The sequence below is a fragment of the Electrophorus electricus genome, chromosome 17 (genome assembly GCF_041902795.1).
Source record: "Electrophorus electricus isolate QZ-2024a chromosome 17, ASM4190279v1, whole genome shotgun sequence".
NCBI classification, from domain to species: Eukaryota; Metazoa; Chordata; class Actinopteri; order Gymnotiformes; family Gymnotidae; genus Electrophorus; species Electrophorus electricus.
Window position 1 is genome coordinate 17,501,711 of NC_137513.1, and position 14,923 is coordinate 17,516,633.

The 14,923-nt window shown below is 40.3% G+C and overlaps 1 protein-coding gene and 2 long non-coding RNA genes across 3 annotated transcripts; 1 reads left to right on the top strand and 2 right to left on the bottom strand.

Moving 5' to 3' along the window:
- The first annotated feature begins 2,086 nt into the window (after nucleotides 1–2,086).
- Nucleotides 2,087–7,735, top strand: LOC113588521 (uncharacterized). Its single transcript, XR_003411859.3, has 3 exons — nucleotides 2,087–2,165; nucleotides 3,117–3,238; nucleotides 7,195–7,735. It is a non-coding gene; the product is annotated as an uncharacterized LOC113588521 (long non-coding RNA).
- Nucleotides 3,253–7,198, bottom strand: LOC145651899 (uncharacterized). The gene is made up of 3 exons (XR_014117986.1): nucleotides 6,031–7,198; nucleotides 5,575–5,627; nucleotides 3,253–3,766 (listed from the first exon to the last, which is right to left on the bottom strand). It is a non-coding gene; the product is annotated as an uncharacterized LOC145651899 (long non-coding RNA).
- A 1,024-nt stretch (nucleotides 7,736–8,759) lies between the features above and the next one.
- Nucleotides 8,760–11,207, bottom strand: LOC113588508 (myelin-associated glycoprotein-like). Its single transcript, XM_035534253.2, has 6 exons — nucleotides 11,143–11,207; nucleotides 10,531–10,577; nucleotides 9,996–10,370; nucleotides 9,495–9,797; nucleotides 9,112–9,202; nucleotides 8,760–8,802 (listed from the first exon to the last, which is right to left on the bottom strand). The coding sequence occupies exons 2-6, from the start codon at nucleotides 10,574–10,576 to the stop codon at nucleotides 8,760–8,762; spliced, it is 858 nt and encodes a 285-aa protein (XP_035390146.2). The 5' UTR covers nucleotide 10,577; nucleotides 11,143–11,207.
- Between the last annotated feature and the right edge of the window lie 3,716 nt (nucleotides 11,208–14,923).

Sequence of the window (14,923 nt, forward strand, 5' to 3'; positions counted from 1 at the left end):
TATTGGACTTGTTCCCTTCTATCAGATCTGCAGCTCAAGCCCTTCAAGCTTCAAGTAAGGCCTGGCTGGCCCCAACAACCTTCAAGATTCATGGAGGACAAACCTCTACTCTTCCCAGTTTAGTCCTGTCAGAGGATTTGAAACACTTTTGTACACATGGGCCCTTTTCCACCTACGCATCAACATTTTTCACCAAAGAAATGATCAGAAAGGATTTGTATACTTGAAAAAAGTGATTTTTGCTCTTCCCTTAACATTACTGTCCAGTACTTACTCCAAAGCACTTGACACACATCGACAGATTTTTGGGTCAGCTCTTCACCCCATTCACTTAATAACTCATAGACTACTTACTCCTGAATGAATGCTATGGTGCATTGTAGTTGCCTAGGGGTTTTTTTACCTTCTGCAAAGGGGATTTCTAGGGTGTATGGTAACTCTGACTCTAATGTTTGTATCTATTAGAAAGTAAAATATTTTTGGTTGGAAATTCCCTTGGACCTCAGCCACCTACATTTTCATTCTACTTTGTTGGTTATTTTGGTAAGTCATGTTCCCTCTGTCAAGTCTATGTTACGCTCCCTGTACTGTTGTCACCATTACTTAGTTTGTGTATCATTTTGTCTCAATGCTTTCTCCTCGTCTCAGTTTGTTTGTATTTCCCATGTTAATAAACTGCCCCCTGCACATGCATTTGGCCTCGTGCTTGTTCCGTTAGGGAAATCGTTACAGAATAACCGACCCAATTAAGAGAGTGCAGTGGGAGGGCTTCGGTCTGTCCTCTTCGGTTCAGCAACCCTCATGCCTCACAACGAGGGCTGCCGGATTACTCCCTGAGGCGGAGTTGGATTATATCAAGACTGCTCTCCATGCTCAAGGATGGGAGGCCCCTGGTATTGCCCTCACATAAGGCGACTCCGAGTGAGTATGACAGACAAGTTGGTAGGGAGATTCATTATGCCATGCCGCATCTATCTCCAGTACCTGACCTACCCTACACCCCCTGAACTAGTGAAGGTGCTGTTCATAAAGACCTTTCTTCAGGGTAAAGCACTGGCGTGGGTGGAGATAATCTTCCAGCACAGAGCTCAGGTGGCTAGAACGGTGGAAGGTTTCTTCCAGCTGTTAATAGCACGGTTTGCTACAACCCCACATTTGGGACTCCCTCAGTCATGCCTCGTGGCAAGCCAATGACCCCCGAGGCCCCTCTGTCAACCTCCCGGACCCATGCGAACTCTCTGGTTATGCCGGAAGTCACTTTTGAAACCTCTCTGCTCCCTGAGGCTTCTGCATCAGCCCCCAATACTGCTCCCTTGTCTGCCTCTGTATACTCTGTTCCTGTTTTGCCTGTTCTGTTGCTGGTTTTGTCTAGGTTCCTGTCTGTGGATCCAAGCCTGTTCATGTGAACCTGGTGAGATCCGTTACCCTGCCCTGTGGCATTAGTATTTCCTTACCTGCCCCAGTGCCTATATCTGTCCCTGTTCACACATCTGTGCCCACTACCAGCATGTCTCCTCTCCTCTCCTGACTCTACACCCACCTCCTGTTCCAGCTGCATTGCTTGTCCGCCTGCTTTTCCCCTTCCTACTTCTGTCCCTAGGTCTGCCCTGACTCCTGTGCTGGCCCGGAGTTTAGCATGGAATCCCTTATGTGCCCTGGGCCCTGCCACTAAGCCTTGCTATAGTCCTGCCTCTGGTCCTGTCCTTTCCTTGGTTGCTCCTTGTTTCCCCGTCTGCTTCCAGTCCTGTCTTGTCGTCCCTGGCTCCTCCCTTTGGCCCTGTCTCTGCACTGAGGTAACCCTCTGCATCATCTCTGTCTAACCTGAACTCCTGTCTGTTCCTGTGTCTAGTCTGGTTCTTAGTGCCTTGTCCCAGTCCTGTGTTTCGTTTTGCATGCCCCGGTGTTGCGTGCTTTAGTGGGGGGTTCTGTAAGGAATGGCTGCCCTCCTGGCGTCCCTATTTCTGTAGTTTCCCGGTCGTGTCTGCTTTCCTTTGCGTCTCTGTTCTGTTTCTTGGTTTCGTTTTTGCCGCCCCTCGTCCGCTCCTTGGTTCCGGTCCGGGTTTTTGGTTCTCCCTGTTCCAATGTTCATGCACTAAACAGACGCGGGTGATTATCTTGGTTATTTGTACCCTGTGTTTGATCTTCTACTTTGTCGGTTATTTTTGGTAAGTTACGCTCCTTGTACTGTCGTCACCATTACTTAGTTTGTGTATCATTTTGTCTCAGTGCTTTCTCCTCGCCTCGGTTTGTTCTAACCTCAGTGTTTGTATTTCCTGTGTTAATAAACTGCCCCCTGCACATGCGTTCGGCCTTGCGCCTGTTCCATTAGGGAAATCGTTACAATAACAGGCTTAACATGTTAATTTTAAATTGATTAAGACATTTTTTTTCCTTTTTCCCTCCACACTAACTGGTTCAAAACTAATGTTTCCCCAGTGGATTTTAAATGTCAGACCTTGCTGTGCTCCTCCATCCCCTTTTCACAGATGCATATTTCTGTCCACCAAATTTACAAATGGCAATAAATGTGCATGTGTCCTGCAGAATTGGGTGGCATTAATGCCCCTGAGCATCCATGAAACACTAATTTCTAACATTTTAGACAAATGTCTGACAGGCATCATTCACTTTTTGGCCACTTTGTTATAACATTCAGATTTCTGCTCCTGTATCAACTAAACAGTTGATTTATTGCACTGTAACACAACTTCATTTTAGGAGACATTTGATTTGATTTATTGGTTAACATTTACAAATCATCCATAACATTAAAACCATGACAGGTTAAGTGAATCTCATTATAATGGCACCTGTCAAGGAGTGGGATATATATTTGGCAGAAAGTGAAGTCAGTTCTTGGAAGCTGATGTGTTCAAAGCAGGGAAAATGGGCAAGTGAAAGGATCTGAGCAATTTTGTGATGATTATGACTGGATCAAGGCATCTCCAAAATTCTCAATCTCAAATTGACTTGTGGGGTGTTTCCAGTATGCAGTGGTTAGGACTTCATTGCACACTTTGCATACACTACTGCTATTTTTTTTTTTTTTTTTACATATTTTCCATGAACTTTAGATCTGTCCTCTTTAGAGCTCTGTACTTAATGTTCTATGTCAGATTGCCTTCCAGCTTTGTAAGAGTATCCTGCACATTGAATAGCTCTTAAGACCTAGAGGAAGGAGCAAATGACCAGGGGCACACCTGTACATTTTACAGCATGTAGGAGGTCCACGCATTAGGTAAGAGGGTGGGTAATTTTGCTCTGTTTGGATTTGAGTTAGGTAGGACAAGTGTTTATTCTCTCAGGGAATAGGAGTTTTGATGATTATTTCTTTTCTTTGATGTCCATGACCCTTTCCCCAGGCTGGCTATTCAGTTATGTAGTGTATATGGTAAACACTGATATATAAATACATTGTTTTGGTATGTATCTAGGTATGTTTCTAACCTAGAATGTATGTGTGAGCAAATTAGATGCTTTTTAATTTTCAGATAAAGGAAGTGGATAAAAGTCTAAAAAAAAAAGTCAATATGTTATGGAAAGGTACATAAATCAGTTAGTTACATTTATTTTTGAGCAATGAGCACTTTTAAATGCTACCATTATCTAGACATTACCTAATTCATGCTACATTCTTGTGTAACTAATGTAGCTTCATAATCAGTCAATAATTTTATGAAAATAAAAAGAAATTAGAAGCAACACAGTGGTAATTTGATCTTCAGTAATTCCCAGATATGTAGCAATCCTTGTTTTTGTCATTGTCCTGCAGAGAAATGGGAAAAAAATACATCAGGACTATATTGTTTCTAATCAGCAGACATGTGCTCCACCATGTTGTCCAAATTCATGTCATAGACTGGACATTGCATTGTATTAAAGTATTTCTTTATAGAAGTATTCGGAAATGTAAGGCAAATGCAAACACATGTCCCACTGGAAATCTTGTGTACTACATTACAATTTTGAATATTTCTACATCTTTTATTACAGTACTCTGGAATTTTATTATATATATATATATATATATATATATATATATACACACACACACACACACAGAGCACTTTATTAGTTTCTGTAACGTAGAGCAGTCCAGGGTCAAAGAGCCAACAAGAACATGTCCAGGAAACATGACAAAGCAAAACACAAAAAGCAAAAGGATAAATAAATGGACTAGCTAACAGGTGAAACTAATCATGAGAGAGGAAAACCAAATGAGGGGTGGAACAAACGGAACCAGGAAGCAAAGAAAAACAAAGACACAGAGACAGAGTTGCCAAGATGACAGGACACTGGGAGGGGGCACCCATGGCAGGTACATTGTGATAATACTGAGTCGGACCCCCTTTTGCCACCAGAACTGCCTAAATTATTTGTGGCATGGCTTCAACAAGGTGCTGGAAATATTCCTCAGAGATTTTGGTCCATATTGACATGATATCGTGTACTTGATGTAGATTTGTCGGCTGCACATCCATGATGCGAATCTTCTGTTCCACCACATCCCAAAGGTGCTCTATTGGAATGAGATCAGCTGGCTATGGAGGTTGACTGTGGAGTACAGTGATTCTATTGCCATGTTGAAGAAACCAGTTTGGGATAATTTGAAATTTGTGACATGGTGTATTATCCTTTTGGAAACAGCCATCATAAAATGGGTACACTGTAGTCCTAAAGTGATGGACATTGTCAGCAACAATACTAAGGTAGGTTGTGGCATTTAAATGATGCTCAATTGTTATTAAAGGGGCCCAAAGTCTGCCAAGAAAATATCCCCATAACAGTACACTACCATCACCAACCTGAACCATTGATTCAAGGCAGGATGGATCCATGCTTTCATGTTTACGACAAATTCTAACCCTACCATTTGAATGTCAGAGCAGAAATCGAGACTCATCAGACCAGGCAACATTTTTCCAATCTTCTACTGTCCAATTTTGATGAGCCTGTGTGAATTGTAGCTTCAGTTATCTGTTCTTAGCTGACACAAGTAGCACCTGGTGATCTTCTACTAAGGTTCAACGGGTTGTGCTCTTAGAGATACTCTTCTGCATACCTTAGTTGTAATGAGTGGTTACTTGAGTTACTGTTGCCTTTCTGGCCATTCTCCTTTGGCTGCCTTTGCCAGTCTTGCCATTCTTTCTTTACTCTGGCACCAACAAGGCATTCTTGCCCAGAGAACTGCTGCTCACTTTTTCTGACCATTCTCAGAAAATTGTGTGTGAAAATCTGAGTAGATCAGCAGCTTCCGAAACACTCAGGTCAGCCTGTCTAGCACCACAACCATGCCACATTCAAAGTCACATAAATAACATTTCTTCCCCATTCTCATGCTCAATTTGAACTTCAGATGGTCACCTTGACCATGTCTACATGCCTAAATGCATTAAGTTACTGCCATGTTGAATAAATATTTGTGTTAATGAGCAGTTGAACAGGTGTACCTAACAAAGTGACTGGTATGTGTGTATATATAAAGTATTTATGCGTGTTTGAATATAATTTTTTAAGTAAAGGCATAGACAAATAGAGACTTAGCTAGATAGAAAGAGGGCAGAATTTACTTACATCTACACATCCTCCTCCAGATTTGCTGTAGTCCTTTTGTTCACTGTGATGCACTATTTATAAAAGGAGAGAAAATAAAATAACTGTAATTGTAAATTCACACTAAAACAAAATTCACAGTTTAGTTCATATATTTCTATGCATGGTTACTTCTAATATATTAGTTGCGTTAGCAAAATGAGTTTTACTTAATAGAAATCTAATTGAATTTATGGCATTATGATCAATATTAGGTCTATTAGTGAAATGCTACTTAACCACTTTGGTGATGGAAAGCATTTAAACAACAATCTCACACTTATATTCTGACAGCTTATAGGTTACAGATACCTAGGCTCCAAATACAAGTGCGGTATATGTGTTTATAATCTCTAACTGTGCAGCTAATTTACTATGGAACAAGATCAACTGAACAACTTACCTATCTTATCTATCATATCTAATAGGGATACGTACCGATTGTCAATGTGCATGTCTGTGTCTCGCCTATAACGGCTTCTGTAATACAAGAACATTTTAGGTAGGCAACTGAATATAGACCTTAAGCCAATACTAAGAGTAATAAGAATAACCCCATATAACCCTGCCCTAGTCTGATTTTCTCTTATATACATGGGTCGTCTTCATTTCAGAAAAGCGCTCCATGTTACCATAATCATATAAAATAGTTGATAAAACTGAATTTGATTTGATTAATTATGTTCATAGATTAGTTGACTCTGTTAACTGATGAGTGGCTGTGTCCACGCACATACTTGTGGTTAAGGATTTTTACAATGAATTAGTTTCAATGGCATAAGAGCAATGCAACACTTTTGCTAGTGTTCCTTAATTATAAAGCAGTATGGTTGAATACATTAAACATGCTTAACTTAATCACCTCCGATCAATATTTTTAAAGGGTAACAAAAATGTAAAGCAAAGCTATGACATACTTAGCTGTAAATTTGTCTAAAGTGCCAATTCCAGTATTAATCTTAAATGTCTTGCCTTAAACCTAATTCCAATCCTAATTCTTATCACATTAATGTCCAGATTGCAGGTGTTCAACATAGAATTCTATTTAGACCAGTTATGAGAGTATGAGTCCAGAAGCTGCTGGCATCTGTTCTAGTCCACTGACCTGAACCTGTTGATCAGATCACAATAATCAGATATTAGGACAGAATATGTGAATTAAACATAGACATTGACTCAGCCATATGTACAAGATATATAAATACAATGTAAAATGTGCCTACCAGCTATTTTATTATAATTATATTTCCTACATTTAGAATTTTAGTCCTAGGTCTTTATCAATGACCAGTTTCTGACCAAACTGGTAATGACACATATCAAAACCCCAGCAAGGCTACTGTACATGAAAACATTGCACATGTTTCTATACTTATCCCATCTTTAGAATGGTTACCCAAATAATGGCTGTTTAGTATTGGACCTGAACAGCTGTGCAGATCAATTGATTGACTGTAATTGTAAACCTAGAAAATACACTAGGATATATATGTACCTATTAAATTGGCCAGTGAGTGTTGTAACAAGGCAGTTGTTTCTAATAATGTGGATGGTGATACTAAGCTACATAAAATATGGCTACTGTTATGCTCTATATTGCAGACACAAGCCAAGCCTGGTTTGCAACAGATCCTTTGGAGTGTATGGGAATGGGTCTTAATGGAAAAGAATGCTTCCTGCGCACCTTTGGGACATTCTGGACATGCGACTCCAAAGTCTGTGTACAAGAAAGAACAAGTCAGTCAGTCTGTGACGGCTCCAGCTCACCTTGGTCTAATTACATTCGCCAGAAATATTTGACTCGCTTCCAATGCTCTAAATATTAATATCACCTGTTTTTTGTTAATTCCTGATTTGTGTGTGTATATAATATATATTGTTCATGTTAGTGTTTGCAAAGTTTCATTCTAGTGATTCTAAGCTTGTTTTGTATACTTACCTGTCTCTCTTTTACCTGTCTCTCTGTTCCCTTTCTCTTTGTCAATGATCTTTTGTCTGTTCATTGGGACTGTGTCATTTTTCCTGCCCCTTTGGATTTGTTAGCTTTTGTTATTTGCCTGCTCTGTTTCCAATTTGCACTTGTTCCTGGACTTTGTTTTTTGGATATCTATTGGTCTTTGTGTATTAAACCCCCTATATCCTACCTGCAACTGAATCTGCTTCTGATTCCTGCACACCTGACCCAATGATTTAGGTGTACTGGATAATAAAATTCCTTTTATGTCTCTTAAGAGCACTGTGGTTACTGAAACTGCATCTAATCTAACTGACATTTTAAGAAATTGAACAATAACTCATCCAACTAATAAAAAAGTACCATAAATTAATAGGGGCAGCACTAGGTACGATGTAGGTGTGAGGTTTGTCGTTTTTATTTCTTTTATTGATAGTTAATTATTAGTTTTCTTAATTTTGTGAAGCATATAAAACATGTGGCTTCTGGTACTCATGTTATTTGAGGTGGTTACATGCGCCATACAAACGCAGGATTGTTGTTTGAAATAAAATAAAAAGTTGTTGGTGTGACAGGTTGTAGGTAGATTATTGTCAAATAAATGCATTCAAATACAGCCGGTCATACTATGTGACAAGAAGGATGTTAGCACCTTGGGGTTTAAATTATATCCTCTTGCTCTTTACGAATATAAAGGGTGGTCTGTCATTGTTTAGCCTGGAGAGAAGTTTGCCATGTTTGAACTTGAATACCATAATATGGACACAGCTACCAACCTGTTAATTTTTTTTATCTAGTATTTAACCTCAGAGAACCATAGAACCATAGAGAGTTGTGCCCTCATTGAAGTGTGTAGTGTTTAGTGAATATAGATTTAGGTGTTAATAATCATTATTTTACTGCATAGAGGGTTTTTTGTTGTTGTTTGTTATTTGTCCATTCACGTCCAGTAGTATACTGGGACACCATCTTGGTAAACAAAAGTGGCGTGCTGTAAGATTTTGTCATGTTCCGCATGTAGTCAATTATAGCATAGCTAGTTACACAAATTAATGTAAATTCTAAATTGTTTTGGAATCATGGCATCTACGAAATATGAAAGGACAGATACTGATAGGGCAAAAGTGGCAATGGAATCACTATTTAAAGATTATGCAAAAAAAAATTCTATATTGTATGGTAAGAATGATCAATCAATAATATTATTGTTTACTTACCCATTCTCATTTCTTGAGTGGAGCTCTTGGATCTGCTGCCTGAAAGTGAGTTTAGTGATTTTAAAAAGAAAATAAGATTATAAAGTGTACATTGCTAGTGGGTATTACATAAGGTACTTATGTACCAAATGTACCAATATTGCAGTAGATAACTACTGTACCATAGGGATTCAAACCTGCACCGCATATTCAAACCCTGTCCTGAATTTTGTGATCACTTGTATTTAACTGAATAGTTACATTTGTGGTCACACTGACAACTGATTTCTGAGAGGCTGGAAATTCTGTAGTACATCAATGCCTGTGATGTGAGCACCTTTGTGCTTACATATATTTCTTATAACTTACTTATATTTCTTGGCCATGAAGAAACACGCCACTCCAAATAAAATGGAGGTTCCTACCACAGCAGCAGACACGATGTAAAAGACCTTTTTATCTGGAAAAAACCTCACTGAAGTTAATAAGTCATTGTGTTAAGAAGACAAAATGTAACATTTACTTTGATTGTAGGAAGTTTGCTATTGGTGTTGGTAGTATACTTGCAATACTTATAATGCACGAAACAGATTCATGCTGCCTTTTTATTTAAAAATGTTCAAGAGAAAGGAAAATGGTGTTCTTGTGACCTGATTGTAGTATATCAAAATAGTTTGAAGTCCTGATACATTGTCAGCTCATTTCAAGTAGACAAACTAACATACCGGTCATTTTGGTATTTAGAACATTACCTGATTCTTTTTTAATGTATATCTGCTCTGTAACGCTCGTTGTCTTGTGACCGTAGAAATCAACTTTGCAGGTGATATCTCTGTGATCGTCCTGCTCTGTTGGAATGAAAGCCAAGATAGACTCCACCTCCCATATGCCCTCGTGCAGGACCTTGTGATGGACATGAGCTAGTTTGTTTAGATGGCTCCAGGTCAGGCTGGGGGGGTGGGAGGGACAGGTGTGCCTGATGAAACACTTGAAGATGTCTGGATGTCCCAACACTAAGGATTTCATGTATTGCAGCTTTGGTTGGGGGGGATTTGCTACAAAGCAAGTACAATGGCAAGGTTATTACTGTTGACATAAGATATAAATTTACCTCCACACAGCCTCAATACCATGATGATCATGGTATTGAATACATATAAAATGGATTGCTTATTGTTATTTTAAAAATTGTAGTGCTATTGGAGCCAGGCTTAAATATGCATTGTACTACTTAGATCTATAGTCATACTTACATATCATCGAGATGGTGACACAGTTTTGTTCAAATGAATAATTGTCAATAGTTAGGACTTCAGACCTGAAACAGAAAGGGCCGTTGTCGTGGTCTCTAACATCAAGTAGCTCCAATGTGCAGTTTTTCTGACCCAGATCTCCAATTAGTCTTGTGCGCCCCTTGAAGTTATCTGCAACACGTTTTGAATCTTCGTGATAGATGATATCATCCCGATTATTCTGTTTGTACCAGATTCCTCTCACTCCTGAGTTTGTAACTTGGGAGCCAGGGTATTGGAACGTGCAGGGCATCACAACACAAGATGTAACCAGTGCCTCGATTTTAGGAGCAACATTTACCTTCCACTTATCAGAAAGTACACCGATAAAGATCACTGGAAGATGAAAGATAAATATATCAGTAAGTTGAGTGATGGAGACATTAAAACTCTAGAGCAAGAGATATGTGTCTACTGCAAATACATGAAGCAATATGCATAAAGAAACATTAAGCAGCATTACGTAAAATTAGTGAATGAAAACAATAAATCTAACCCTGAAGGCAAATCCAGCAGAACACAAATCTTGCTTGTACATCCATACTGGAACAGCAAAGAAGAATTAATGGATAAAAAAGTTGTCTAGAGAAATATATAGTATTTTATATTACTACTATATTCAGTTTGTTTAAAAAAAAATATTCAGACTCTTATGATGTCCTGCTTATGATGTCTAGATTTGTGAAGTAAGTTTCTGAAGGTGAAAAAATAAATTTGTTCAGAACCATATAGTTACCTTTTAGTTTATTATGCTTTATGAAATTTCGTTGTACACAAGTATGATAACAAAAAAAAGACTAAATCTTAGAACAACAAAAGTGCCTTGGGTCAGTTGTGCCTTGTTTCCAAAAATGTTGCCTTTTGCTTTGCACAACTTTGTGTAATATATAATGTGCAGAATTTCACTGGGAAAATATGATGTTATAAACAGTAATTATCCATCCACCACAGATGTTTAAAAACCAACATTCATAAAACATTTTTATAAAAATGTTTTTATAAGAAACTGCATACAGACATCCATTTTTGTTACATATAGCATTAACATATCATCTGATTTATTATAGGAAAGGAATATTGCAAATATTAGAAAAATTGTTAAACTTACATCTTATTGTATTACTGTAGAAATGGAGTATCCTGTACCTCTTAGGAGTGGGACCTCTATTATGCTTTATTTAAAATGTACCTTGCCCACTACAATCTCTGTATATAAAGGGTGCTGTGAGTTTAAGCCCTGCCCTCATTTTTTGCTTGTTTGTTTTTGATGTATGATATTGGAATGATAAAGAAATAATAGAGTGGAATCTTTCAGCAAGAGCTTAAAGAATAAACAAACCTATGAACAATTCACTCTTTTTCAAATAAATCCGAGGTCATAAACCAATCATTGCCAAGCAGATACCTTTCTTTGCAATCCTTGGTGTGAGGAGAACTGGAGTACTCTTAAGTCATTTTGTTAAGCACTGTCATGAACATATGTGTGTGTAGTATGTTTTCAGTTTCAGGTCCAGTGCCCTCTGTCTCTAGAACTCCACTCTGTTCCTCACCAGATCTATAGGCCAGCCAGCCATCCCATAAAATATCCTGGGGAGAAGAAGGAGAGGCTGAGAGGAAGAGGAAGAGAAAAGAGGGAGAGCTGGAATATTGTAGTTTACTTGTTTCCCACTTGGACTGATATGATCATTCCCTCCCAGCTTCCCTTTTGTTATCCTGTTTTGTTTAGCCCTGAGTTTCCCTAGTCTTTGTTATAGCCTGCTTCCCATTTGCCTTTGTGTTTTTTGTTTTGTTATATATCCACGTACTATCCATGTCGGCTCTTTGGACTCCGATTTTGGATTTGCCCTGAGTAAATCTCGCTCTTCTCCGCACATGCGTCCGCCCCCTTACCTCTCACTGTTACAGAATGAACAGCCCAACACGGATGCAGCAAGAGAGCGAGACTCTGGGAGGTGGTTGTTCCGCTGGGACGAAACTCCGGCTGTTTCCACAGTCTGAGTGTGTTACGTCTCAGCGCCACCAAACCAGAGACAGCAAATACCGTGGCGCTGTGGGTACACAGGCATCTCGTTGTTTCCGGAAAAAGCAGGTGTGTTTTGACAACAACGAGATCCCAGGTAAGCGCCCAGAGTCTGCCCGTCTTGACCAAAGCTGCAGGAGGAGAGGCCAGCAGCGCAAGACATGAGTAGGCGGAGAGAATGCACAGACAATTCATGGCTAGGCACTCGGTGTGCACTAAAGCACTACTGTGAGCTCCCTATCGCTTGTGTGAGCCTTGGGAGCCGCCGAGAGGGTTCTGTGTCTGTGTGTTCCTCCAGGGTCACCCCACCAGTGCCTGTGGCTATCCCACAAGTCACCCAGTATGTTTCTGTTCCTGACATGAGAGATGCTGCCCGTCCTGAGCCTGTTCCCGGTGTGAGAGATGCCGCCCGTTCTGAGCCTGCTCCTGGCGTGAGAGACGCCGCCTGTTCTGAGCCTGTTTCCGGCATGAGAGACGCCGCCCGTCCTGAGCCTGTTCCCGGCATGAGAGACACCGCCCGTCCTGTTAGGAGGTCTGTTCCTGTAGCCGCACCTCCAGACCCACCACTGCTGTTGGCCGCAGCTGCACCTCTGGACCCACCGGTTCCTGTTCCTGTGCCAGACTTGTCCCAGTGGTTGCTCCTCTAAGCTCTTCTGTGCCTCAAAAGACTGCCACTGCCATGTTGTCTGACTCCTATGTGTCCGCAGACCGGCCTCCTGTTTCTCAGGCTTCATGTTCCCTGCTCATCCCGTCCTAACCTGTGTCTTCTGCTGCCTCTGCCCTTGGGTTCCCGCCTGTCCTGCCCCGACCTGTGTCTCCGTTGTTGTCTGTTCCTGCTGCTCCATTATTTTTGCCTTCTCCGTTGCCTGGTTTTGTTTTTGCTCCTTTTGTGTTGTCTGTCCCTGTGCCCGTTTCTTTGCCCGTTTTGGTTCCTGTGTCACCCTTTGTTTCTGTCCCTGAGCCCGACCATGTGTCTGTTCCGGTGCCTGTGTCCATTGTTTTTCCTGTCCCTTTGTCCCTGGCCTGGTCTGTTTTGCGTTTTTGTACTCCTCGTCCTTCCTCCTGGCAATTTTCTTGCCCTCAGTTTGTTTCTATTGTTGGTTCTGCTTCCACGTCTGCTCCTACTGCTTCTCCTGTTTCTGCTCTTGATTCTTTTCCTGTTGCTCCTGTTCCTTCGGTTTCTGTGTCGGTTCCTGCTTCTGCTCCTGTTCAGTCTTCTCCTGTTGCCCAGGTTCCTGTGTCTGCTCCTGTTCCAGTGCCTGTTCCTCGTCGTGTCCCGTGTTTGGTTCCTGTTTCTGGCCTGTCTGCTCCTGTGTCTCGTCTGGGTCCTGTCCCTGCTCGGCATCTTGCTCGTTCTGTTCCTGTTGGTCTCTTGTCCTAGTCCTGTGTTTTGGTGGTTACTGTTTTTGCGTGCCCCAGTGTTGTGCGCTTTGGGGGTGGATGTACTGTCACGACCAGTCCCTCCTAGCTTCCTTGTTCAGTGTTTTCCCTGTCTTGTGTATTTTAGTTCCATGCCATAGTTTCATTTTCTCCGCCCGTCATTTGATTGCTTACACCTGTCCCTCGTTTCTACCTTTAGTTCATGTATTTAAACCCTGTTGTGTGCCTTGGTCGCGGCTGTTCAATGAATGTGAATGTGTGTTGTGGTTGTTGTTTGAATCTGTGTTCCAAAGCCTTCGTTTTTGTTATGCTGTTTTGTTTAGCCCCGAGTTTCCCTAGTCTTTGTTATAGCGCGCTTCCCTTTTGCCTTTGTGTGTTTTTTGTTATGTATCCACATACTATCCATATTGGCTCTTTGACCCTGGACTGCTTTAAGGACTCTGATTCTGGATTTGCCCTGAATAAATCTCGCTCTTCTCCGCACATGCGTCCACCCCCTTACCACTCACCATTACATGGACTCTGAGTTTGCATTTCCCCTTCTTACTTTGGCAACTGTTGTACATTTGTATAGAGTGTTTTGGTGTTGTGTACTGTGGGTAGGGAGTGGCTGCAGTTTTTGGTTGGGCTTGAGGTTTTGCCCTTGTTTTTGTGTGAGGGAGTGAGTGTAATAATGTGTTTTGTTTCTTGTGTGGGTTTGTTAGTTGTTTTGGTCTAGGATCACTTTCAAAGAGATTTGTACTAGTTGTATGTGTTTACACAATTGGTACAAACTGGAGCGAGAGAGATTCAAACTTGCAGTAAAGTACACAGAGCTTCCAGAGAAACAATGTTTTGATAGAGGTCCTTCATGAGCTGTGCGAGCAAAGTGCTTCAATATATATATATATATATATATATATATATATATATATATATATATATATATATATATTGTGTACAATACACTAGCTCTATGTGAATCCATTTCCTGGGTTTCACTTCTTAATTCAACACACACTTGGTAGACATTATTTCATGCCTTGTTACAGTCTCACAGCCTAGATGAAATCATAACAAGCACACAAACTTGTTTATTGTTGTAAATGCCATCTTTGTTAAATTGTGTCCATTTTTAGCACATCTACCTTTTTTTTTTCTTTTTTTTTTGAATAGTGAAGTTGCTGTGGCTTAACTGTTTTGTGATGGTCAGAACACTGGTCAAACAGATTTATTAATGCAAAGTGATCAGTCTAAACTCAATATCAACAAGTTTTCATTCCCACTCCTCTTTCTATTAGATTTTTTATTACTGATTTACCTGACCCTTGTAAAGAGTGTGCAAAAGGATGTGATTGGCTCCAAGTCACCCAGAATTGTACATTTTCACTATGTACTGTAATGCAGAGACATTATGTCTCCAGATCATGGAGACATGATGTATTATAATAAAGCATTATATTAGCCACAACAGTACTCTAATATAATACATTATTGATTATTGTACTGA